The sequence below is a fragment of the Chiloscyllium plagiosum genome, unplaced genomic scaffold (assembly GCF_037043375.1).
Source record: "Chiloscyllium plagiosum isolate Xiang-an unplaced genomic scaffold, Cpla_swu_hap1 HiC_scaffold_28, whole genome shotgun sequence".
Lineage (NCBI taxonomy): Eukaryota > Metazoa > Chordata > Chondrichthyes > Orectolobiformes > Hemiscylliidae > Chiloscyllium > Chiloscyllium plagiosum.
The window spans coordinates 1,866,437-1,891,871 of NW_028270166.1; the positions used below are offsets into that span (position 1 = coordinate 1,866,437).

At 51.9% G+C, this 25,435-nt stretch overlaps 1 protein-coding gene across 3 annotated transcripts; it reads left to right on the plus strand.

The window, feature by feature from the left end:
- The first annotated feature begins 1,173 nt into the window (after nucleotides 1-1,173).
- Nucleotides 1,174-24,183, plus strand: LOC148142485 (protein S100-A1-like). Of its 3 annotated transcripts, none has more exons than XM_087976220.1 (3): nucleotides 1,174-1,339; nucleotides 15,266-15,438; nucleotides 23,743-24,183. In XM_087976220.1, exons 2-3 carry the CDS (start codon nucleotides 15,298-15,300, stop codon nucleotides 23,905-23,907), a joined length of 306 nt encoding a protein of 101 aa, XP_087832346.1. In that variant the 5' UTR covers nucleotides 1,174-1,339; nucleotides 15,266-15,297; the 3' UTR covers nucleotides 23,908-24,183. The 3 variants fall into 3 exon arrangements, with proteins under 3 accessions (XP_087832346.1, XP_087832344.1, XP_087832345.1); XM_087976218.1 differs by lacking the exon at nucleotides 1,174-1,339 and adding an exon at nucleotides 11,040-11,197 and having other exon boundaries at nucleotides 23,743-24,182; XM_087976219.1 differs by lacking the exon at nucleotides 1,174-1,339 and adding an exon at nucleotides 14,835-14,968 and having other exon boundaries at nucleotides 23,743-24,182.
- Nucleotides 24,184-25,435: the final 1,252 nt, after the last annotated feature.

Here is a 25,435-nt window from a genome sequence, read left to right on the forward strand (position 1 = left end):
AGCCCTGCCCAGCCCAGCCCTGTCCAGCCCTGCCCAGCCCTGTCCAGCCCTGTCCAGCCCTGCCCCGTCCAGCCCTGCCCAGCCCAGCCCAGCCCAGCCCAGCCCTGTCCAGCCCAGCCCTGTCCAGCCCAGCCCTGCCCAGTCCAGCCCTGTCCAGCCCAGCCCTGCCCAGCCCAGCCCTGTCCAGCCCAGCCCTGCCCTGTCCAGCCCTGCCCAGCCCAGCCCAGCCCTGTCCAGCCCAGCCCAGCCCAGCCCTGTCCAGCCCAGCCCTGTCCAGCCCTGCCCTGCCCAGCCCAGCCCTGTCCAGCCCAGCCCTGCCCAGCCCAGCCCAGCCCTGTCCAGCCCAGCCCAGCCCAGCCCAGCCCTGTCCAGCCCTGTCTAGCCCAGCCCTGTCCAGCCCTGCCCAGCCCAGCCCAGCCCTGTCCAGCCCTGCCCAGCCCAGCCCAGCCCAGCCCTGTCCAGCCCAGCCCTGTCCAGCCCTGCCCAGCCCAGCCCAGCCCTGTCCAGCCCAGCCCAGCCCAGCCCTGTCCAGCCCTGTCTAGCCCAGCCCTGTCCAGCCCTGCCCAGCCCAGCCCTGTCCAGCCCAGCCCAGCCCAGCCCAGCCCTGTCCAGCCCAGCCCAGCCCAGCCCTGTCCAGCCTGTGCAGTTATAGCCAGCTGTCTCCATGCCAATGGGGAATGATTGTAATCAAGCTGATATCCTGGTGCTCAGGATCAGTGTCTTTCTGGCTTCCGAAAACCAGCACTTTATAAAGAAGGCGCAGTTTTGAAAAGCCGTAAACTCTCCTTTCTGCTTCATTCCTGTTTAAACAAACAGTCAGCATTAACCTCCGTTCCCTTGGGACACCAGAAATCATTCCAAGCCCCAGGCCAGCTCTCTAATGAAGAAAAATGTAAAAATAAAACACTCTCTCTCACACAGGACTTTCCAACAAACAGCAATCCAACAATATTTTCTTTCTGAGCCCCTGCTGAATTCAATGCTTTCCATTGGCCCATTCACACGAGATTCCTGTTGTCTCTTCATCGAATTCTACAGTTGGTCACAGGCCATTCAGCCTATTGAGACAACACTAACCTCTAACAAGCATCGTACTCGCCACTCCATAACCCTGCATTTCCCACAGCTAAGCCGACTAGCCTGCTCATCCATGGACACTCTGGGTAATTCCCCACAGTCAATCCAGCCTGACCCGCACATCTTTGGATTGCGGGAGGAAGAGGGAGCACAGGGAGAATCTGCAAACTCCACACAGACAGTCGCCTGAGGCTAGAATCGAACCTGGGAGCCTGGTGCTGTGAGGCAGCAGTGCTAACCCCTGAGGCACTGTGCCACCCAGGTATGGTCCTGGGTGTCCATATCAGATTGTGAGCTGTCACACTGGCCTGCAGCCTGTCACTGCGCGAGAGTCCAGGCTGAGCAGTACACAGGCCCACAGGCAGATTGCTGGAGAGACTGTCCACAGCACAGCAGCCTCCCAGCAGGGGGGGGGGGGGGACGACACAGTGAGACACAGATAAAAGGTGGGGGGAGGGTGCTGGGGGAGAGGGGGAGGAGGCGTGACGGGGAGTGGGGGTTGAATCTCAGGGGAGCAAATGTTTTCTGACTCATAAATGGAAAAAATATTCCACTGACAAAGAGCTGCACTGGGACATATCTCTCAGAGAGAGCAGCAGGAACATGGGGAAATGTTTGCCAGATGATTCCGATCACAAACTGAACAATACCCAAAGGATGTGTGCTCCAATCCCGTTTGGGGAAGGTGGGGGGGGGGGGGGTTGGGAGGGTGGTGAAAGATCACTCAGACACTGGCCAATCACCCATTAATTATAGCCACTCACCCTCACAAACTCATTACTGTATAAAGGCTGCAGCAAAATGTTCAGCAACAGACCGTCGGTCAGCGCTGAAGGAGCCCTGCACTGTCGGAGGGCCAGTGCTGAGGGAGTGTCGCACTGTCGGAGGGTCAGTGCTGAGGGAGTGCCGCACTGTCAGAGGGTCAGTGCTGAGGGAGTGCCGCACTGTCAGAGGGTCAGTGCTGAGGGAGTGCCGCACTGTCGGAGGGTCAGTGCTGAGGGAGTGCCGCACTGTCAGAGGGTCAGCGCTGAGGGAGCCCCGCACTGTCGGAGGGCCAGTGCTGAGGGAGTGCCGCACTGTCAGAGGGTCAGTGCTGAGGGAGTGCCGCACTGTCGGAGGGTCAGTGCTGAGGGATTGCCACACTGTCAGAGGGTCAGTGCTGAGGGAGTGCCGCACTGTCGGAGGGCCAGTGCTGAGGGAGTGCCGCACTGTCAGAGGGTCAGTGCTGAGGGAGTGCCGCACTGTCGGAGGGTCAGTGCTGAGGGAGCCCCGCACTGTCGGAGGGTCAGCGCTGAGGGAGTGGGCACTATCAGAGGGTCAGTGCTGAGGGAGTGCCGCACTGTCGGAGGGTCAGCGCTGAGGGAGTGGGCACTATCAGAGGGTCAGTGCTGAGGGAGTGTCGCACTGTCGGAGGGTCAGTGCTGAGGGAGCCCCGCACTGTCGGAGGGTCAGCGCTGAGGGAGTGGGCACTGAGGGTCAGTGCTGAGGGAGTGCCGCACTGTCGGAGGGTCAGTGCTGAGGGAGTGCCGCACTGTCGGAGGGTCGATGCTGAGGGAGTGTCGCACTGTCGGAGAGTCAGTGCTGAGGGAGTGCCGCACTGTCAGGGGGTTAGTGCTGAGGGAGCGCCGCACTGTCGGAGGGTCAGCGCTGAGGGAGTGGGCACTATCAGAGGGTCAGTGCTGAGGGAGTGTCGCACTGTCGGAGGGTCAGTGCTGAGGGAGCCCCGCACTGTCGGAGGGTCAGCGCTGAGGGAGTGGGCACTGAGGGTCAGTGCTGAGGGAGTGCCGCACTGTCGGAGGGTCAGTGCTGAGGGAGTGCCGCACTGTCGGAGGGTCGATGCTGAGGGAGTGTCGCACTGTCGGAGAGTCAGTGCTGAGGGAGTGCCGCACTGTCAGGGGGTTAGTGCTGAGGGAGCGGGCACTGTCAGAGGGTCAGTGCTGAGGGAGCGCCGCACTGTCGGAGGGTCAGTGCTGAGGAACTGGGCACTGTCGGAGGGCCAGTGCTGAGGAACTGGGCACTGTCGGAGGGTCAGTGCTGAGGGAGTGCCGCACTGTCGGAGGGTCAGTGCTGAAGGAGTGCCGCACTGTCAGAGGGTCAGTGCTGAGGAACTGGGCACTGTCGGAGGGCCACTGCTGAGGGAGCGCCGCACTGTCGGATGGTCAGTGCTGAGGGAGTGCCGCACTGTTGGAGGGTCAGTGCTGAGAGGGTGGGCACTGTCAGAGGGTTAGTGCTGAGGGAGTGGGCACTGTCGGAGGGTCAGTACTGAGGGAGTGCCGCACTGTCGGAGGGTCAATGCTGAGGGAGTATCACACTGTCAGAGGGTCAATGCTGAGGGAGTGCCGCACTGTCAGAGGGTTAGTGCTGAGGGAGTGGGCACTGTCGGAGGGTCTGTACTGAGGGAGTGCCGCACTGTAGGAGGGTCAGTGCTGAGGGAGCGCCGCACTGTCGGAGGGCCAGTGCTGAGGGAGTGGGCACTGTCAGAGGGTCAGTGCTGAGCGAGTGCCGCACTGTCGGAGGGTCAGTGCTGAGGGAGCGCCGCACTGTCGGAGGGCCAGTGCTGAGGGAGTGCCGCACAGTCGGATGGTCAGTGCGGAGGGAGTGCCGCACTGTCGGAGGGTCAGTGCTGAGGGAGCGCCGCACTGTTGGAGGGCCAGTGCTGAGGGAGCGCCGCACTGTCGGATGGTCAGTGCTGAGGGAGTGCCGCACTGTTGGAGGGTCAGTGCTGAGAGGGTGGGCACTGTCAGAGGGTTAGTGCTGAGGGAGTGGGCACTGTCGGAGGGTCAGTACTGAGGGAGTGCCGCACTGTCGGAGGGTCAATGCTGAGGGAGTATCACACTGTCAGAGGGTCAATGCTGAGGGAGTGCCGCACTGTCAGAGGATTAGTGCTGAGGGAGTGGGCACTGTCGGAGGGTCTGTACTGAGGGAGTGCCGCACTGTAGGAGGGTCAGTGCTGAGGGAGTATCGCACTGTCAGAGGGTCAGTGCTGAGGGAATGCCGCACTGTCGGAGGGTCAGCACTGAGAGAGTGCTGCACTGTTGGAGGGTCAATACTGAGGGAGTGCCACACTGTTGGAGGGTCAGTGCTGAGGGAGTGCCGTACTGTCAGAGGGTCAGTGCTGAGGGAGTGCCGTACTGTCAGAGGGTCAGTGCTGAGGGAGTGCCGTACTGTCGGAGGGTCAGTGCTGATGGAGTGGGCACTGTCGGAGGGTCAGCGCTGAGGGAGTGCCGCACTGTCGGAGGGTCAGCACTGAGAGAGTGCTGCACTGTTGGAGGGTCAATACTGAGGGAGTGCCACACTGTTGGAGGGTCAGTGCTGAGGGAGTGCCGTACTGTCAGAGGGTCAGTGCTGAGGGGGTATTGCACTGTCGGAGGGTCAGTACTGAGGGAGTGCTGCACTGTCGGAGGGTCAGTGCTGAGGGAGTGTTGCACTGTTGGAGGGTCAGTGCTGAGGGAGTGCCGTACTGTCAGAGGGTCAGTGCTGAGGGGGTATTGCACTGTCGGAGGGTCAGTACTGAGGGAGTGCTGCACTGTCGGAGGGTCAGTGCTGAGGGAGTGTTGCACTGTCGGAGGGTCAGTACTGAGGGAGTGCCGCACTGTCGGAGGGTCAGTACTGAGGGAGTATCGCACTGTCGAAGGGTCAGTGTTGAGGGAGTGCCGCACTGCCAGAGAGTTAGTGCTGAGGGAGTGGGCACTGTCGGAGGGTCAGTACTGAGGGAGTATCGCACTGTCGAAGGGTCAGTGTTGAGGGAGTGCCGCACTGCCAGAGAGTTAGTGCTGAGGGAGTGTTGCACTGTCGGAGGGTCAGTACTGAGGGAGTATCGCACTGTCGAAGGGTCAGTGTTGAGGGAGTGCCGCACTGCCAGAGAGTTAGTGCTGAGGGAGTGGGCACTGTCGGAGGGTCAGTACTGAGGGAGTATCGCACTGTCGAAGGGTCAGTGTTGAGGGAGTGCCGCACTGCCAGAGAGTTAGTGCTGAGGGAGTGGGCACTGTCGGAGGGTCAGTACTGAGGGAGTATCGCACTGTCGAAGGGTCAGTGTTGAGGGAGTGCCGCACTGCCAGAGAGTTAGTGCTGAGGGAGTGTTGCACTGTCGGAGGGTCAGTACTGAGGGAGTATCGCACTGTCGAAGGGTCAGTGTTGAGGGAGTGCCGCACTGCCAGAGAGTTAGTGCTGAGGGAGTGGGCACTGTCGGAGGGTCAGTACTGAGGGAGTATCGCACTGTCGAAGGGTCAGTGTTGAGGGAGTGCCGCACTGCCAGAGAGTTAGTGCTGAGGGAGTGTTGCACTGTCGGAGGGTCAGTACTGAGGGAGTATCGCACTGTCGAAGGGTCAGTGTTGAGGGAGTGCCGCACTGCCAGAGAGTTAGTGCTGAGGGAGTGGGCACTGTCGGAGGGTCAGTGCTGAGCGGGTGCCGCACTGTCGGAGGGTCAGTGCTGAGGGACTGGGCACTGTCAGAGGGTCAGTGCTGAGGGAGTGCCGCACTGTCGGAGGGTCAGTACTGAGGGAGTGGATACTGTCGGAGGGTCAGCGCTGAGGGAGTGCCGCACTGTCGGAGGGTCAGTGCTGAGGGAGTGCCACACTATCGGAGGGTCAGTGCTGAGGGAGTGCCGCACTGTCGGAGGGTCAGTACTGAGGGAGTGGGCACTGTCGGAGGGTCAGCACTGAGGGAGCGCCGCACTGTTGGAGGGTCAGCGCTGAGGGAGTGTCGCACTGTCGGAGGGTCAGTGCTGAGGGAGTGGGCACTGTCGGAGGGTCAGTACTGAGGGAACGTCGCACTGTTGGCTCTCGAGGTCACTATTTTCGAGCCTGGTGGGGTTGCTGTCCTTGTGAATATTTTTACAAAAATATGAAACTGGAGCATTTGGCCGTTTGGATTTGCTGTGCATTCGGTAAAGCTGATGCCTCATCTGTTTGTGTTGTGTATTCCATGTTCTCATCGACCTCCTTTCATCTGATTAGCAGCAATCGATCCCCTTGCCCCATGGCCAGTGATGCCTTCTGTCGGGGTAACTCTCTGAAGCCCAGTGTTTGGGTTCAGGACAAACTCCCACAGCCAGTGAATGGGTCTGGGGCTTTGATCAGGCCTGATCTGATAGGATAGGATGGAGTCCATAAAGCTGAATGGCCTCTTCCTGATCCTATGGCTCATCAGTTTTCACAAATTATTCACGGAGAGGATACTGATCAGAAACTCATTTTTAAAAATCAGACAGCGCTGCAAATCACTTGCTCTCAGTTTGACGGTACGGTGACCGATCCCAGTTTGGTTTCTCAATGGCAGGCTCTATTTGTTTTGTGTTGAAATGTCCTTTTTTGTCGGGAGTGGTTGGTTTAATGCTATTCAAACAAACTGAGAAACAACAAAAGCTGTTATTGACTCTGAGGTGGTCTGGGTTAACAATCGAAAATGACAGATACAATGTGGAACAGCCTCAATTTACCAACGTGATAGAGTGGAGAAGTTTCGACAGGACAGGGGCACCTGTCAGAGTGATAGACCATGTTAGACAGGAAGGGAAAGGAAATAAAACATCGAGGTGACATCGCAGGATTGACACTGTCAACAATCACAAAGAACATTGGTGAGGGTAAGGAAAGTGAGCATTCTCGAATCCACCCAACATTGGAACCTACTCGTTCATTATGGCCAGAAGGCAGAGCCTTTGTTGTTACTGTGGAAAAGGATATGGAAGATATAGACTGCAGGGAAATAGATGGTGACATCTTGCAAAATATCCAGATTACAGAGGAGGAAGTGCTGGATGTCTTGAAATGGTTAAAGGTGGATTAATCCACAGAACCTGATCTGATGTACCCTAGAGCTCTGTGGGAAGCTAGTGAAGTGATTGCTGGGCCTCTTGCTGAGATATTTGTATCATCGATAGTCACAGGTGAGGTGCCAGAAGACTGGAGGTTTGCAAACAGTGGTGCCACTGTTTAAGAAGGGTGGTAAGGACAAACCAGAGAACTATAGACCAGTGAGCCTGACGTCGGTGGTGGGCAAGTTGTTGGAGGGAATCCTGAGGGACAGGATGTACATGTATTTGGAAAGGCAAGGACTGATTCGGGATAGTCAACATGGCTTTGTGCGTGGGAAATCATGGCTCACAAACTTGATTGAGTTTTTTGAAGAAGTAACAAAGAGGATTGATGAGGGCAGAGCAGTGGATGTGATCTATATGGACTTCAGTAAGGCGTTCGACAAGGTTCCCCATGGGAGACTGATTAGCAAGGTTAGATCTCATGGAATACAGGGAGAACCAGCCATTTGGATACAGAACTGGCTCAAAGGTAGAAGACAGAGGGTGTTGGTGGAGGGTTGTTTTTCAGACTGGAGGCCTGTGACCAGTGGAGTGCCACAAGGATCAGTGCTGGGTCCTCTACTTTTTGACATTTACATAAATGATTTGGATGCGAGTATAAGAGGTACAGTCAGTAAGTTTGCAGATGAACCAAAATTGGAGGTGGAGTGGACAGCGAAGAGGTAAAGGAAGAATGCCTCATCTTCCACCTCGGAACACTTCAACCTCAGGGCATCAATGTGGACTTCAACAGTTTCCTCATTTCCCCTTCCCCCACCTCACCCTATTTCTAAACTTCCAGCTCAGCACTGTCCCCATGACTTGTCCGGACTTGTCCTACCTGCCTATCTCCTTTTCCACCTATCCACTCTACCCTCTCCTCCCTGACCTATCACCTTCATCCCCTTCCCCACTGACCTATTGTACTCTATGCTACTTTCTCCCCACCCCCACCCTCCTCTAGCTTAACTCTCCACGCTCCAGGCTCACTGCCTTTATTCCCGATGAAGGGCTTTTGCCCGAAACGTCGATTTCGAAGCTCCTTGGATGCTGCCTGAACTGCTGTGCTCTTCCAGCACCACTAATCCAGAATCTGGACAGCGAAGAGGATTACCTCAGATTACAACAGGATCTGGATCAGAGAAGTGGCAGATGGAGTTTAATTCAGATAAATGCGAGGTGCTGCATTTTGGGAAAGCAAATCTTAGCAGGACTTAAACACTTAATGGTAAGGTCCTAGGGAGTGTTGCTGAACAAAGAGACCTTGGAGTGTAGGTTCATAGCTCCTTGAAAGTGGAGTTGCAGGTAGATAGGATAGTGAAGAGGGCGTTTGGTATGCTATCCTTTATTGGTCAGAGTATTGAGTACAGGAGTTGGGAGATCATATTGCGACTGTGCAGGACATTGGTTAGGCCACTGTTGGAATATTGCGTGCAATTCTGGTCTCCTTCCAATTGAAAAGATGTTGTGAAACTTGAAAGGGTTCAGAAAAGATTTACAAGGATGTTGCCAGGGTTGGAGGATTTAAGCTATAGGGAGAGGCTGAACAGGCTGGGGCTGTTTTCCCTGGGGCATCGGAGGCTGAGGGGTGACCTTATAGATGTTTATAAAATTATGAGGGGCAAGGATAGGGTAAATAGGCAAAGTCTTTTCCCTGGGGTGGGGGAGTCCAGAACCAGAGGGCATAGGTTTAGGGTGAGAGGGGAAAGATATAAAAGAGACCTAAGGGGCAACTTTTTCACACACAGGGTGGTACGTGTATGGAATGAGCTGCCAGAGGAAGTGGTGGAGGCTGGTATAATTGCAACATTTAAGAGGCATTTGGATGGGTATATGAATAGGAAGGGTTTGGAGGGATATGGGCCGGGTGCTGGCAGGTGGGACTAGATTGGGTTGGGATATCTGGTCGGCATGGACGGGTTGGACCGAAGGATCTGTTTCCATGCTGTACAGCTCTGTGACTCTATGACTCTATGAAACCACAAACACTTTCACTGAGTCAATCTCATAAAAAAAGTTTGTTAAAACACAACGTATTCCAGCAAAGAAAACACATATTGAGAGACAGAGACCATTTAACTCCCTTCAGGTTAAAAATAAAGCTTTCAGAGTGACACGATGATCTACAGAAAACAGAAACAGCAGTTTAGGTTTGTTCAATATATTGCAGCAGTTGTGTGACACTGTGATCTTTTGCTATAAACTCTGTGTCCTATGATGCTGACCCATTAGTTACCTGACAAAGGAGCAGCGCTCCGAAAGCTAGTAATTCTAAAGAAACCTGTTGGACTGTAACTTGGATCGAGAGTGTGGTGCTGGAAAAGCACAGCAGGTCAGGCAGCATCTGAGGAGCAGGAGAATCAATGTTTTGGGTTTAAGCCCTTCATCAAAGACTTATGCCCAAAATCTTGATTCTCCTGCTCCTCAGAAGCTGCCTGACCTGCTGAGCTTTTCCAGCACCACACTCTCGACTCTGATCTCCAGCATCTGCAATCCTCACTGTCTCCTATATCCTGGTGTTGTGTGAGTTTTAACTCTGTCTGCCCTTGTCCAACACTGACACCTCCACATCAATAAAGTCAAGCATACGAAAGGCCTTCATCAGTATCATAACCCAACCAGGGTCAGGACTCTACTGTGCACTTAGGTCACGGCGAGGTCACAGTCATTCTGAACAGGAACAGCCTTTCACCAACAGAAAGCTCCTGAGGGACATTCTCCCTGAGGGACTGCTGAGTGTGAACAGAGTGAACACTGAACAGTGTGTGTACAAGGTCGGCAGCTGGAGCATTCTCCATAGTTCAAGAATATTTTGTTTGGTCTGAGGAATCCCCAGGTCCACAACTAATTGGAAATCATTCTCTCTGAAATCAGTTAAAAAAAGCCTCCTGGGGGCCAGGGCCCGGTGGGATGGGGGGAATTCCGGTTGCCTCAGGAGAGGGAGGATACATCTGGGGATTCCAGCCTGTTCTCACTGGGGGAAACAGCCTGGTGATAGTGAGCCAATGGGAATGCAATATTGGACAGTAATTATTATCATTAATTCATGGCTGGCTCACTGGCTGGGCAGGTATTCATTATACAATCACTGAACCCTGTGGAGAAGGTTGGGGGGAATCACTGCAGGCCGTGTGCTGTGGGAAGACCCACAATGCCCTTAGGGAGGGAATTCCAGGATTCTGACCCAGCAAAGCTAAAGGAATGACGAAATATTTCCAAGTCAGTGGTTTGGAGGGGACCTTGAGGGTGCTGGTGTTCCCATGTATCTGCTGCCCTTGTCCTCGATGGAAGTGGTTGTGGGTTTGGAAGGTGCTGCCTGAGGATCTTTGGTGAGTTTCTGCAGTGCACCTTGTAGAGAGTACACTGCTACTGCTGAGCGTCAGTGGTGGAGGGAGTGGATGCTTGTGGATGTGAATGTTAGTGGATGTAGATGGTGTTGAGCTTCTTGAGTGTTGTTGGAGCTGCCCCCATCCAGGCAGGTGGGGAGTATTCCATCACACTCCTCCAACTGTGCCTTTCAAATTGATTTGGATCATTATCTAAAAAGGAATAAATTTCAGGGCCAGGGAAAAGGTAGTGGAAATGATTCTCTCATTTCACATCTCAAATTCAGCTCCAAGTTCTCAACAAAGATATCATTGATTATGGAATCATTTTGGTGTAGATGGAGGTAATTGGGCCTTTTGAGGTCAAGAGCTGATGGGCCCTGGGGGGAACCCAAACTGGGCAGGTCACTGAGCAGGTTATTGCTGAGCAGGTGCTGCTTGATAGCTCTGTTACTGACCCCTTCCAGCATTTCAGTGGATCACCCACTCGGCACTTCTGACTGAAGATTGCTGTGAAAGCTTCACCCTTACCTTTCACACTGATGTGCTGGGCTCCTCCATCATTGAGGATGGGGATATTTGTGGAGCCTCCTCCTCCAGTCAGTTGTTTAATCATCCACCAGCATTCACAACTGGATGTGGCAGGACCGCAGAGCTTGGATCGGATCCATTAGTTGGGGGAATCACTTTGCTCTGCCGATCACTTGCTGTAAATGCTGCTTAGCAACGCAAGTAGTCCGGTGTTGTGGCCAGTGCTCCCTCTAAGCTGCACGTACACACACACACACACACACACACACACAGCCGTTGTGGGGCTCAGTGTCAGTACATCATTGACTCTGGTTCTGGAAGTAGCTGTAGCTCATGGCCCTTGGAAGCCCTGTGTAACCAATAAGAAAGTGCGAGGGGAGGCCTGTCGTAGTTCGACTCTGATACAGTCGCTCTTACCAATACTGTCGTGGACAGATGCATCTGCAGCCAGTCAGGATGAGGTCAGGTATGTTCTTCCTTCTTGTTGGTTCCCTCACCACCTGCTGCAGACCCAGTTTAGCAGCAATGCCCTTTATGACCTGACCAGCTCAGTCAGTAATGCTGCTGCCGAGCCACTCTTGATGGTGGGCACTGAAACCCCCCATCGAGCCTGCTCTGCCATTCATTCAGATCATGGCTGATCCATTGTCTCAGCCCCTCCTACCTGCATTATCCCCATAACCCTTTATTCCCCTACCACGCAAACACCCATCCAACTGGGTCTGGAATATATTGAATGAAGCTGCCTCTACTGCCTCTTTGGGCAGAGAATTCCATAGATTCAACACTCTTTGGGAAAAGCAGTTCCTCCTCATCTCTATCCTTAATCTACTCCCCCTAATCTTGAGGCTGTGTCCCCTAGTCCTAGTCTCACCCACCAGTGGAAACAACTTGCCTGCCTCTACCTTATCTATCCTTTGCGTAATGTTATACACTTCTATAAGATTCCCTCTCATTCTTCTAAATTCTAGCGAGTGCAGTCCCAAGTGACTCAGCCTCTCCTCACAGGGTAACCCCCTCATCTCCGGAATCAACCTGGTGACCCTCCTGTGCACTGCCTCCAAACCCAGTACATCCTTTCATGGTCAGCTGACACAGCTGAGCCTGTCCTTTTCAGAGGACAGTGAGGACTCACCCACATTGCTGTGGGTCTGGAGTTACATGTAGACCAGACAGTATAAGGATGAGGCGAAAGTGAAGACTGCAGATGCTGCAGATCAGAGTCCAGATTAGAGTGGTGCTGGAAAAGCACAGCAGGTTAGGCAGCATCCGAGGCCCAGGAAAATCGACATTTTGGGCAAAGGACCTTCATCAGGAATGAGGCAGGGAGCCTCCAAGGTGGAAAGATTAATGGGGGGGGGGGGGGTGGGGGTGGGGAGAAGGTAGCAAAGAGTACAATGGGTGGATGGGGGTGGGGGTAAAGATGATAGGTCGGAGGAGAGGGTGGAGTGGATAGGTGGGAAGGGAGATTGACAGGTAGGACAGGTCATGGGGACGGCGCTGAGCTGGAAGGATGGAACTGGGGTGAGGTGGGGGAAGGGGAAATGAGGAAACTGGTGAAGTCCACATTGATGCCCTGGGGTTGAAGTGTTCCGAGGCAGAAGATGAGGCGTTCTTCCTCCAGGCGTCTGGTGGTGAGGGAGTGGCGGTGAAGGAGGCCCAGGACCTCCATGTCCTCGGCAGAGTGGGAGGGGGAGTTGAAATGTTGGGCCACGGGGCGGTGTGGTTGATTGGTGCGGGTGTCCTGGAGATGTTCCCTAAAGCGCTCTGCTAGGAGACGTCCAGTCTCCCCAATGTAGAGGAGACCGCATCGGGAGCAATGGATACAATAAATGATATTGGTAGATGTGCAGGTAAAACTGGGATGGATGTGGAAGGCTTTGGATGGATTTGGGGCCTTGGATGAAGGTGAGGGAGGAGGTGTGGGTGCAGGTTTTGCAATTCCTGCGGTGGCAGGGGAAGGTGCCAGGATGGGAGAGTGAGTTGTTGGGGGGGTTTGGACCTGATGAGGTAGTCATGGAGGGAATGGGGATAGGGACGGGGAGGGAAATATATCCCTGGTCATGGGGTCCGTTTTAAAGTGGCGAAAATGTCGGAGGATGATGCAATGTATATGGAGATTGGTGCGGTGGAAGGTGAAGACCAGGGGGATTCTGTCCTTGTTGCGGTTGGAGGGGTGGGGTTTGAGGACAGAGGTGCAGGACATGGATGAGATGCATTGGAGAGCATCTTTAACCACTTGGGAGAGGAAATTATGGTCTTTAAATAAGGAGGCCATCTGGTGTGTTCTGTGGTGGAACTGATCCCCCTGGGAGCAGATACGGCGGAGGCGGAGGAATTGGGAATACGGGATGGCATTTTTGCAAGATGTAGGGTGGGAAGAGGTGTAATCCAGGTAGCTGTGGGAGTCGGTGGGTTTGTAGAAAATGTCAGTGTCAAGTCGGTCGTCACTGATGGAGATGGAGAGGTCCAGGAAGGGGAAGGAGGTGTCAGAGATGGTCCAGGTGAATTTAAGGTCAGGGTGGAATGTGTTGGTGAAGTTGATGAACTGCTTGACCACCTCGCGGGAGCACGAGGTGGTGCCAATGCAGTCATCAATGTAGCGGAGGAAGAGGTGGGGAGTGGTGTCGGTGTAATTACGGAAGATGGACTGTTCTACATAGCCAACAAAGAGACAGACATAGCTGGGGCCCATACGTGTGCCCATGGCTACCCCTTTGGTCTGGAGGAAGTGGGAGGATTTGAAGGAGAAATGTTAAGGGTGAGGACCAGTTCGGCCAAACGAATGAGTGTGTCGGTGAAGGGTACAGTTGGGATGTCTGGAGAGGAAAAAACAGAGGGCTTGGAGGCCCTGGTCATGGCGAATGGAGGTGTAGAGGGATTGGATATCCATGGTAAAGATGAGGCGTTGGGGGCCGGGGAAACGGAAGTTTTGGAGGAAGTGGAGGGTGTGGGTGGTGTCTCGAACGTATGTGGGGAGTTCCTGGACTAGGGGGGATAGGACAGTGTCAAGGTAGGTAGAGATGAGTTCAGTGGGGCAGGAGCATGCTGAGACAATGGGTCGGCCAGGGTGGTCAGGCTTGTGGATCTTGGGAAGGAGGTAGAACCGGGCAGTGCGGGGTTCCCAGACTGAGGTTGGAAACTGTGGGTGGGAGGTCTCCTGAGGTGATGAGGTTCTGTATGGTCTGGGAGATGATGGTTTGGTGATGGGGGGTGGGGTCATGGTCGAGGGGGCAGTAGGAAGAGGTGTCCTCGAGTTGGCGTTTGGCTTCAGCAGTGTAGAGGTCAGTGCGCCAGACTACCACTGTGCCCCCTTTATCCACTGGCTTGATTGTGAGGTTGGGATTGGAGCAGAGGGATTGGAGGGCTACGCATTGAGGGTGAGAGGGTTGGGGTGGGGGAGGGGGGTAGACAGGTTGAGGCGGTTAATGTCCTGGTGGCAGTTGAAAATGAAGAGGTCGAGGGCAGGTAATAGACCAGCGCAGGGTGTCCAGGTGGATGCAGTGTGTTGGAGGTGGGTGAAGGGGTCCTCGGAAGGTGGGCGGGAATCCTGATTGTGAAAGTAAGCTCGGAGGCGGAGGCGACGGAAGAATTGTTCGATGTCACGGCGTGTATTAAATTCATTGATGCGTGGACGGAGGGGGACAAAGGTGAGTCCTTTGCTGAGGACTGATCGTTCGTCCTCAGTGAGGGGGAGGTCTGGAGGGATGGTGAAAACTCGGCAGGGCTGGGATCTGGGTATAAAGATGAGGCAGATTCTCTTCTGGAAGGGACAGGGTGAGTGGGATGTGTTTTTACAATGATCCATTAACTCCCTGGTCACCAATATTGGCTCAAGCAGTTTAATTCCAGATTGATTTGTTTCATTGAATTTAAATTCCCCAGTTTCCGTTTGTGGATCTGGGACTCATGTCACTGGGGTGCTGTAATATAAACACTCTGTTACTGTTCTGGGATCGCCCACGTGGGAGCAGGTAGCGTTCAGAATGCCCTGGTGGTGCAGTTGGAGTTGTGGGAGGTGGATTCTCAGCTTGTTTTGTTTGTTAACAGTTTCCACTGGGGCAAGAGAGGCAGGACTGATAGCTGCACCAATCAGACTCTGCTCAGTGCCTATAACTTGGGGACTGTGTGTGGTTGCTGGTTGTCAACACTTTGTCTGGGAGAGAGGCTGAGGACTGAGGCTGGGAGGTGCTCAGTATAAACTCCAGCTAACTGGCAGCACAGTCCCCACTCACTGGTAAGTGAAGGAGAGCTCACTGGAGCTCCTGGGCAGACTCTCCTCTTGTTTAATCCATCTCTTGTATTGTTGATTTCCTGATTCTAAAAGCAGTCTTGAAGAAAATAACTAAGTGAAAGAAATTGAATTATTGGTGAATTAGTCAGATGCAGCTTGAATGGACAGGAAGAGTGGATTTCAAATGTGATGCTCTGAGAAACAGAGCCATTGCTCGAGAAACCTTGTGTTGTCTCTGGGTACAAAGTGTTTGCTGTTTTACAATCTAACACCTTCCTTACCCCTGACTCTTATTTGTAGCAGCTCCATCTCATCACAGGCACCACTTCAAGATGCTCTCCCAATTGGAAAGTGCCATGGACAACATCATCAAAGTTTTTTACAAATACTCTGGGAAGGAGGGGGACAAATACACTCTGACCAAGGCAGAGCTCAAAGATCTGCTGAAAGGTGAACTTGAAGCATTCCTCAAGGTAAAGAACAACATCTCAACTTCGATTGGAAACGCTGAGTGAATAGAAACTGACTCCAGCAATCTTCTGCTGAGATATTTCACATTCTGAGCAAATTAACTCTCCTCTGGATGAAAGTGTGATAATATAGTGAGCCTGTCAGTGACAGGATGCACTATAACCTCATGGTATCTTCAGGAATCTCTGAGCTGGCTGTTAGAGGGTATTGGGTGATCTCTGACTGGGACAAAAAAGATTAGCAAGCCACCAATTAGATACAAATCACAAACTGTTTGGGAGAAATCAGTAACCAGTTTAACCCCAGGCTACTCAGAAAGATGAAAAAACTTCATCTTCCATACCCCAGGTATCACCAAACCCACGACTGCAAATTGTTGTTGTAATGTGGGAAATACAGCAGCTATTTTACACAGTAAGATTCCACAAATACAGATGTGAGGGTGTCCCAAGTCAGCACTGATTGAGTACAATAGGAACACATTCCTCTCCTTTTCACAGTCGTCACTGTGCGATCATTTACAGTCATCCATTAGGTTAGCTGACCTCTGACAGTGCAGTGCTCCCTCAGCACTGACCCTCTGACAGTGCCCATTCCCTCGGCATTGACCCTCTGCCAGTGCGGCACTCCTTAGTACTAATGTTCCAACAGTGCAGCACTCCCTCGGCACTGACCCTCCGACAGTGTCCACTCCCTCGGCACTGACTCTCCGACAGTGTCCACTCCCTCGGCACTGACCGTCTGCCAGTGCGGCACTCCCTCAGCACTGACCTTCCGACAGTGCGGCACTCCCTCAGTACTGACCCTCTGACAGTGCGGCACTCCCTCAGCACTGACCTTCCGACAGTGCGGCACTCCCTCAGCACTGACCCTCCGACAGTGCGGCACTCCCTCACACTGAGCCTCCAACAGTGCGGCGCTCCCTCAGCACTGACCCTCCGACAGTGCGGCGCTCCCTCAGCACTAACCTTCCGACAGTGCGGCACTCCCTCAGCACTGACCCTCCGACAGTGCGGCACTCCCTCAGCACTGACCTTCCGATAGTGCGGCACTCCCTCAGCACTGACCCTCCGACAGTGCGGCACTCCCTCAGCACTGACCTTCCGACAGTGCGGCACTCCCTCAGCACTGACCTTCCGACAGTGCGGCACTCCCTCAGCACTGACCCTCCGACAGTGCGGCACTCCCTCAGCACTGACCCTCCGACAGTGCGGCACTCCCTCAGCACTGACCCTCTGACAGTGCGGCACTCCCTCAGCACTGACCCTCTGACAGTGCGGCACTCCCTCAGCACTGACCCTCCAACAGTGCGGCACTCCCTCAGCACTGACCCTCCGACATTGCTGCAATACTCAGTAATTGCTAAGGCTAACAACTGACAAAGCCTCATCATGGAGTGATTACAGAAACTGGAGAACACCCTTTTGTGAGTTCCCCCTGAACTCTGATCCTCACTGCGTGACCATTGTATCTCCCAAACGGAAGCCACCATGTCTGATTGGGAAACTTCCATGGCCCACAGCACTGTGGCAAATCGCTCCTGATCGTGGTGGTTGGGTAAAGTGACTGGCTGTGAACCAGCTCAGGAATCATTTCCTCAACATTGTCAAAGCATCACTGGAGAGATTCATATCCTCAGCTCAGTGCAATGTTCTTACACAGCATCAGGAAATGGGAGAGTGGGATTAGACTGGGTAGGATATTAAAGGGAGCGGGGAGTGAGGGGGGAGAGTGGGATTAGACTGGGTGGGATATTAAAGGGAGTGGGGAGTGAGGGGGGAGAGTGGGATTAGACTGGGTGGGATATTAAAGGGAGTGGGGAGTGAGGGGGGAGAGTGGGATTAGACTGGGTGGGATATTAAAGATTGCGGGGAGTGAGGGGGTGAGTGGGATTAGACTGGGTGGAATATTAAAGGGAGCGGGAAGTGAGGGGGAGAGTGGGATTTTACTGGGTGGGATATTAAACGGAGTGGGGAGCGAGGGGAGAGTGGGATTAGACTGGGTGGGATATTAAAGGGAGTGGGAGAGTGAGATTAGACTGGGTGGGATATTAAAGGGAGCGGGGAGTGAGGGGGAGAGTGGGATTAGACTGGGTGGGATATTAAAGGGAGTGGGAGAGTGAGATTAGACTGGGTGGGATATTAAAGGGAGCAGGGAGTGAGGGAGAGAGTGATATTAGACTGGGTGGGATATTAAAGGGAGCGGGGAGTGAGGGGGAGAATGGGATTAGACTGGGTGGGATATTAAAGGGAGCAGGGAGTGAGGGGGAGAGTGGGATTAGACTGGGTGGGATATTAAAGGGAGTGGGGAGTGAGGGGGAGAGTGAGATTAGACTGGGTGGGATATTAAAGGGAGCGGGGAGTGAGGGGGAGAGTGAGATTAGACTGGGTGGGATATTAAAGGGAGCAGGGAGTGAGGGGGAGAGTGGGATTAGACTGGGTGGGATATTAAAAGGAGTGTGAGAGTGAGATTAGACTGGGTGGGATATTAAAGGGAGCAGGGAGTGAGGGGGAGAGTGGGATTAGATTGGGTGGGATATTAAAGGGAGCAGGGACTGAGGCGGAGAGTGGGATTAGACTGGTTGGGATATTAAAGGGAGTGGGGAGTGGGGAGTGAGGGGGAGAGTGAGGTTAGACTGGGTGGGATATTAAAGGGAGCAGGGAATGAGGGCGAGAATGGGATTAGACTGGGTGGGATATTAAAGAGAGTGGGGAGTGAGGGGGAGAGTGGGATTAGACTGGGTGGGATATTAAAGGGAGTGAGGAGTGAGGGGGGAGAGTGAGATTAGATATTAAAGGGTGTAGGGAGTGAGGCGTGGGAGGGATAGGCTGGATGGGATATTATAGAGTTTTGGGAGTGAGTGGGTGAGTGAAAATTTAATATGGTGAGCAGTTCTGGTCTCCATATTTTATACATTACAGTGACCCTGGAGAAGGTGCCATGATGTTTTCAGGATGATAATGGCACTGTGGAGCAGATCCGTAATTAAATTTACTATAAATTCTGTGTCTTACGGTCCTGCTTCACAACCACCTGATTAAGGAACAGCCAAAAGCTAGTGTGCTTCCAGTTAAACCTGTTGGACTATAACCTGGTGTTGCATGATTTTTAAGATTGGGAACGGTGGGGGGGTGCAATCAGACCTGGCTGCCCTTATACCCCAATCACTGAAGGTAAGCATTCAGGTACAGCAGGGGGTAAAGGCAGCGAATGGAAAGTTGACTTTTATAGTGAAAGGATTCAAGTGCAGAAGCAGGAATGTCTTGCTGTAAGTATCCAGGGCCTTGATGAGACCGCACCTGGAATAGTGTGTGCAATTTTGATTTGGTCTCCTTATTGGAGATGGGTTGATACAGAGGGAGTGCTGCAAAGGCTGACCAGACAGATTCCTGGGATGGTAGAACTGATGTAGGGGGAAAGGCTGAATCAGTTAAGATTAAAAGCACAGGAGTTTAGTAAACTGAGGGGAATCTCACGGAAACCTGTAAACCTCTAACAGGACTACAGAGGGGTAAAATCTTCTAGGAGAAAGTGAGGACTGCTGGAGCTGAAAATGTGTTGCTGGAAAAGCGCAGCAGGTCAGGCAGCATCCAAGGAGCAGGAGAATCGACGTTTCGGGCATGAGCCCTTCTTCAGGAATGAGGAAAATGTGCCAAGCAGGCGAAGATAAAAGGTAGGGAGGAGGGACTTGGGGGAGGGGCGTTGGAAATGCGATAGGTGGAAGGAGGTTAAGGTGAGGGTGATAGGCCGGAATGGGAGTGGGGGCGGAGAGGTCAGGAAGAAGATTGCAGGTTAGGAAGGTGGTGCTGAATTCGAGGGTTAGGACTGAGACAAGGTGGGGGGAGGGGAAATGAGGAAACTGGAGAAGTCTGAGTTCATCCCTTGTGATTGGAGGGTTCCTAGGCGGAAGATGAGGAGCTCTTCCTCCAGCCATCGTGTTGCTATGGTCTGGGGCGATGGAGGAGTCCAAGGACCTGCATGTCCTTGTTGGAGTGGGAGGGGGAGTTGAAGTGTTGAGCCACGGGGCGGTTGGGTTGGTTTGTGCGGGTGTCCCAGAGGTGTTCTCTGAAACGTTCCGCAAGTCGGCGGAGAGGGGTAAATGCAGGAAAGATGTTCCTGATGACAGGAGAGTCCAAAACCAGGGGTCTCAGACTAAAGACATGGGGTGGACAATTTAGGACTGATCGGAGGAGAGATTTCTTCATCCAGAGAGTGGTGACCCTGTGGAATTCTCTGTCACGGAAAGTGGTTGAGGCAAAAACTTTGAATGTTTTCAAGGAGTTAAATAGAATTCTTAGGCTAAAGGGATCAAAGGATTTGGATGATCACCATGATCATATTGAATGATACAGCCGGCTCGACGGGCCAAATGGCCTCCTCCTGCTTCCAGTTTCTGTGTTTTGTATTTCATCTGGAACAGAGATCAAGGCTGACTTTGATCAATGTGTTCACAATAATGAAATGGCATTGGGGGAGGGGCGGGGGGGTAGATGTACAGATGATATTTCCACATGTTCCCACATACGGGGAACCGGAAATAGAAATCTTAAATATAAAACTGTCACCAACAAATCCAAATGGAATTGAGGAGAGTGGGAGAATGTGGGACTCACTCTCACAGGCAGTAGGAGAAGGGGGTGGTGGAATTGGGACTTGCTCCCACTCCCTTCACCTACTCCCCCACACTGCCACTCTCAAACCCCACACCCCTCCCCAACCCCACCCACTTCCCATCCTCTCAACTCCCCCCAGCTCAACTTCTCCCCCCTCCCTCACTCTCACCTCTAAACCCTTCACCCTTCCCCACCCCCTCACCCATTCCCTCCCTCACTCTCTCCCCCTCCAATTCCATCCCCTGGCTCCCTTTAACATGCTCTCCCCTCCTTCTCTGAGGGACTGAAACAACATCAAACCCAAATGGAGGAGGGGACATTAGGGTTTTGGAAATGGGAGCAAGGGGTAAGAGTTGAGGAGGTTGGGGTTGGGGTTGGGGGGGTGGAAGAGGGAACAAGGGGTAGGAAGTGGGAAAGAGGAGAGGGAGTTAAGGAGGGATATTAAATCTCACTCTCCCCCTCACTCCCTGCTCCCTTTAATATCCCACCCAGTCTAATCTCACTCCCAAAGCTCTATAATATCCCATCCAGTCTATCCCTCCCACGCCTCACTCCCTACACCCTTTAATATCTAATCACACTCTCCCCCCTCACTCCTCATTCCCTTTAATATCCCTTAAGGGGGATAGGGCTGGGGTGGGGGAGAGTGGAAAGTGTACAGGGGTAAAGGTGGGAGGGGGAGGGAGAGGGAGGAAAGGATTTGGGTGAGGGGGTAGTGAGGGTGGGGTGAGGGGGTGCAGAGGGTTGATGAAGGGGATCAATGTGATGTGGGGGGGGGGGGGAGGCAGGTCAGATTGGGGCAGGAATGACATGGCAGATTCTGGAGTTACTCATTGCTGACATGTTGATCTGGAAACAATTTGTAAGGAGCTTTATTCGATATAATTGCCTTAATAGTGTTTGTGCGTTGTCAATACAGAGCTCCTGGAAGCGGCTGGTTAATGAGGGCTCAGTAACGTCAGACTTTGGTTCCAATCAGTAGCTGAGACATTGCAAGGTCCCCTCAGCTGCGTTACCCCAGGGGTGAGGGGCTGGTCCTGAGTTCCCTGCAGAGAGTGGGGAAGGTGCACAGGGTGGGGATGCAGATGGTAAACCCAGAGACTGGGCTCAGTACTCAGCAGGAATATACAGGTGAAAACTCCACCAACAATCCAACATAATTACTGGTTGTGATTTGAATGAATGTCTGAAATGGCAAACTGTCTGAAATCGAATTATTGTTCCTGCAGGAAGGAATCTTTATTAGAAATTACCAAAAGCTGGTGAGCAGTTGGGAGAGGGAGGGTGGGGCTGATTTACTCCAATGTTTCTGGGAGAGCTCCTGGGTTGAACACTGAAACAATCTGTAACCGCAAACCATGTCCAAATGCAATTTAATATCTTTACCGCAGAATCTGCAACAGCTCTACCCAATCCACTGGAACCCAGAGCCAGCTCAGAGCACAGAACAGACCCCAAGAAGCTGCTGTTAGAGCATGTTCGTGATCCCTCACACTGGAGAGGTGCCAGAGCCCCGGTCCCTCTTTGTTCAAGTTCAGACTGAATCACTCACAATCATAGGGTTTACAGCCAAGAGATAAAGCTGATTACACACAACACACAACACACAGCAGACACCCCATAATTGCAAGATATTTTCCTGCCTGCTACTCTGGTGTACATCACTTAGACAATCTCATACCATTTACCACATGTGACTGCAACACCCATCCCCAATTATCACAGTATTAATGTCTCCAAAAGGTGTCTGCTAAGTTTCTTACCATGACTCAGTATCTGCTCTGCTCTTGCCTTCAGAGTCACAAAATATTGACTACAAATCCACTGGTTAGATCTGCCCAAAATATCTGAGTGTAGTTTATCGGAGCGTCAATACTGAGAGAGTGCAACGCTGTCAGACAGTCCGCAGACTACAAGACCACGAGATAAAGAAGCAGAATTAGGCCATTTGGCCCATTGAGTCTGCTTCACCATTCGATCATGGCTGATGTGTTTCTCAACCCCATTCTCCTGCCTTCTCCTAGTGACCCTTGATCTCCTTACTCATCAAGAACCTGTCTATCTCAGTCTTAAATACACTCAGTGACTTGGCTTCCACAGCCCTCTAGAGCAATGAGTTCCACAGATTTCCCACCCTCTGGCTGAAGAAATTCCTCCTAATCTCAATTAAAAATCATACAACACCAGGTTATAGTCCAAAAGGTTTAACTGGAAGCACACTAGCTTTCGGAGCGCCGCTCCTTCATCAGGAGATTGCTTCCAACTAAACCTGTTGGACTATAACCGGGTGTTGTATGATTTTTAACTTTGTACACCCCAGTCCAACATCGGCACCTCCAAATCATGCTCCTAATCTCAGTTGTAAAGAGTTGTCCCTTCACCCTGAGGCTGTGCCCTTGGGTCCTAGTCTCTCCTTCTGATGGAAACATCTTCTCCATGTCTACTCTATCCAGACCCCACTGTATTCTATAAGTTTTGATTAGATTCCCCTCATCCTTCTAAACTCCATCAAGTACAAACCCAGAGTCCTCAACAGTTCCTTATATGACAAACTCTTGACCTCACCCCCAGGATCATTCTTGTTAAATTCCTCTGGAACCCCTCCAACACCAGCACATCCTTCCTTAGATATAGAGCCCAAAACTGCTTTCAATATCCTAAATGTGTTCTGACCAGAGACTTATACAGCCTCAGCAATACATCTCTGCTCTGGTATTCTAGCTGTCTTGAAATTAATGCGAACATTGCATTTCCCCTCCTAACTGCCAACTGAATCTGCGTGCTAACCTGAAAGTGAACTCTCAAGTCCCTTTATGCTTCATATTTCCAAAGCCTTTCCCCATTTAGAAAATACTCTATGGTCTATTCTTACTTTCAAAGCGCTTACTCTCACACTTTCCCACATTGTATTCCATCTGCCACTTCTGTACCCAGTGTCCTAGCCTGTCCAAGTCCTTCTGTAGCCTCCTTGCTTCCTCAATACAACATATCCCTCCACCTAGCTTTGTGTCATCTACAAACTTAGCAACAATGCCCTCAGTTCCTTTGTCCAGAATGTTAATGTATAATGTGGTCAGTACTGAGGGAGCGGTGCATGTTATTAAATTAAGGTTGTGTCCAGTGAAAAGTTTTCCTGGGGTTTGTTGGAGCCTAAAATAGGAAATGGCTGTACTTGTGACTTCACTGAATTCCAAGAGGATTAGAGCAATGGGATGTTGAGTTTGGGTGAAGACAGGGAGAAAGTGAGGACTGCAGATGCTGGAGATCAGAGTTTAAAAATGTGCTGCTGGAAAAGTGCAGCAGGTCAGACAGCATCCAAGGAGCAGAAGGGCTGAAGAAGGGCTTATGCCCGAAATATCGATTCTCCTGCTCCTTGGATGCTGCCTGACCTGCTGTGCTTTTCCAGCAACACATTTTTCAACTTTGGGTGAAGACAGCCTGCTTTTATGCAGCAAATCCAACTCACTCCCATGGATGTGGGAAATCTGAACCACACAGAGGGAATGCTGGGAAAATCTGCATTCTGACAGATGTGTTATCCTGGACTCAAAATGTTCACTCAGTCTCTCTCTCTCCGCAGACTCGATACTTCTTCAGCTATTCGGTGTATTTGATTCACTCGGGTAATTCCCCGGGGAGGAAACTGATGAAAGTGTACAATGGCTGCTGTAATGTTCTTCTCTCTTCCTGCAGTATCAGAAAGATCCCAACTCTGTGGACAGCATCATGAAGGATTTGGATATGAACCGTGATGGCCAGGTGGACTTCCAGGAGTTTGTTCACTTAGTGACGGCCCTGACTGTCGCCTGCAATGATTTCTTTGTGGAGTTCCTGAAGAAACAGGGCAAGTTGTGTTGAGCAGGGGATGATGGTGTGAATGTGGCAGTGAGGATGGAAACGGTGAAGAAACCTCAGGGTTCATCCTGGAAACTGGGATACTGTTTTAATAAACATGGCTCCTATCATTTTATCCATTCAGAATTTTCTAATTGTTTGACATTTGAGAACAACTTGCATTTATACAGCACTATGAACATGGTAATGCATTTATATAGCACCATAAACATGGTAACACATAACCATGACACTTCCCAAAAGCAAATAGTGAACAGAAATTGAATTAAATAAAACATCATCAGCTTTCAGATACGACTGCAAGTGATTTTAAGGAGGATCTTGAAGATGGGGAAAAAGGCAGAGAGGGAACTGGAGCAACTGGAGGATGTTCAGAGATAGGGATGGGGTGTATGGGCTGTAGGAGGTGACAGAGAAATGGCAGGGTGTAGGGGCTGAGAGGTTATAGGTAAGGGAGGGGGTGTAGGGGCTGGAGGGGGTTACGGGGATAGGGAGGAGTGTAGCTGCTGGAGGAGGTTACATGGATAGGGAGGGGGTGTAGGTGATAAAGGAGGTTACAGGGATGAGGGGTGTAGGGGATAGAGGAGGTGACAGTGATACAGTGAGGTGGAAGTTTCAGTTTTTTAACAATCGGGTGAATATTTATAAAGCCTTCTGTAATGAAGTCACTGACCAGATGTCAGGGAGTAGCCTGGTTCATTTTGAAGAGTTTTCAATGTGAAGTTCTGATGCTGTTGTTTGGAATGGAGCAGAGCAAAGTGGACCAAATATCAATGAGGGGACACTTAGGGAACAGCAATCATAAAATGATAACGTTCAGATCGATTATGGAACAGGCAACAATCCAGTTTTCAACAGTGAACTGTGCGAGGGGCAATTTGAACCAGTTAAACGGCCTCATCTGTGCCTAATGCTGTGAGAATGGAGTCACATAAAGACCCAGACTGGGTACGGATGGCAGATTCCCTTCCCTGAATGATACATAAATCTTCTTTATTCACGTCTAATTGAGTAACTTTGACCATTGAAGCTAATTTAACAATTTCATGGAGACCAAACTTTTACAAGTTAATTTATCAAATGTGCTGTTGTTGGATTTGAATTCATGTACTTCTGGGGTATCACTTAGCTTGACTATTTTAGTCACACAGGTAAAAACAAAGACCGCAGACGCTGGAAACCAGATTCTGGATCAGTGGTGCTGGGAGAGCACAGCAGTTCAGGCAGCATCTGAGGAGCAGTGAAATCGACGTTTTGGGCAAAAGCCCTTCATCAGGAATACAGGCAGAGAGCCTGAAGCGTGAAGAGATAAGCTCGAGGGGGGTGGAGATGGGGAGAAAGTAGCATAGAGTTCAGTAGGTGAGTGGGGGAGGGGATGAAGGTGATAGGTCAGGGAGGAGAGGGTGGAGTGGATAGGTGGAAAAGAAGATAGGCAGGTCGGACAAGTCTGGACAGGTCATGGGGACAGTGCTGAGCTGGAAGTTTGGAACTGGGGTGAGGTGGGGGAAGGGGAAATGAGGAAACGGTTGAA

Coding starts and splice junctions, on each gene's coding strand:
- LOC148142485 (XM_087976218.1), top strand. CDS start 11,167: ATGCATCTGCAGCCAGTCAGGATGAGGTCAG. Junction 11,198..15,265: donor GCCAGTCAGGATGAGGTCAG/GTATGTTCTTCC, acceptor TCTTATTTGTAG/CAGCTCCATCTCATCACAGG. Junction 15,439..23,742: donor AACTTGAAGCATTCCTCAAG/GTAAAGAACAAC, acceptor CTCTTCCTGCAG/TATCAGAAAGATCCCAACTC.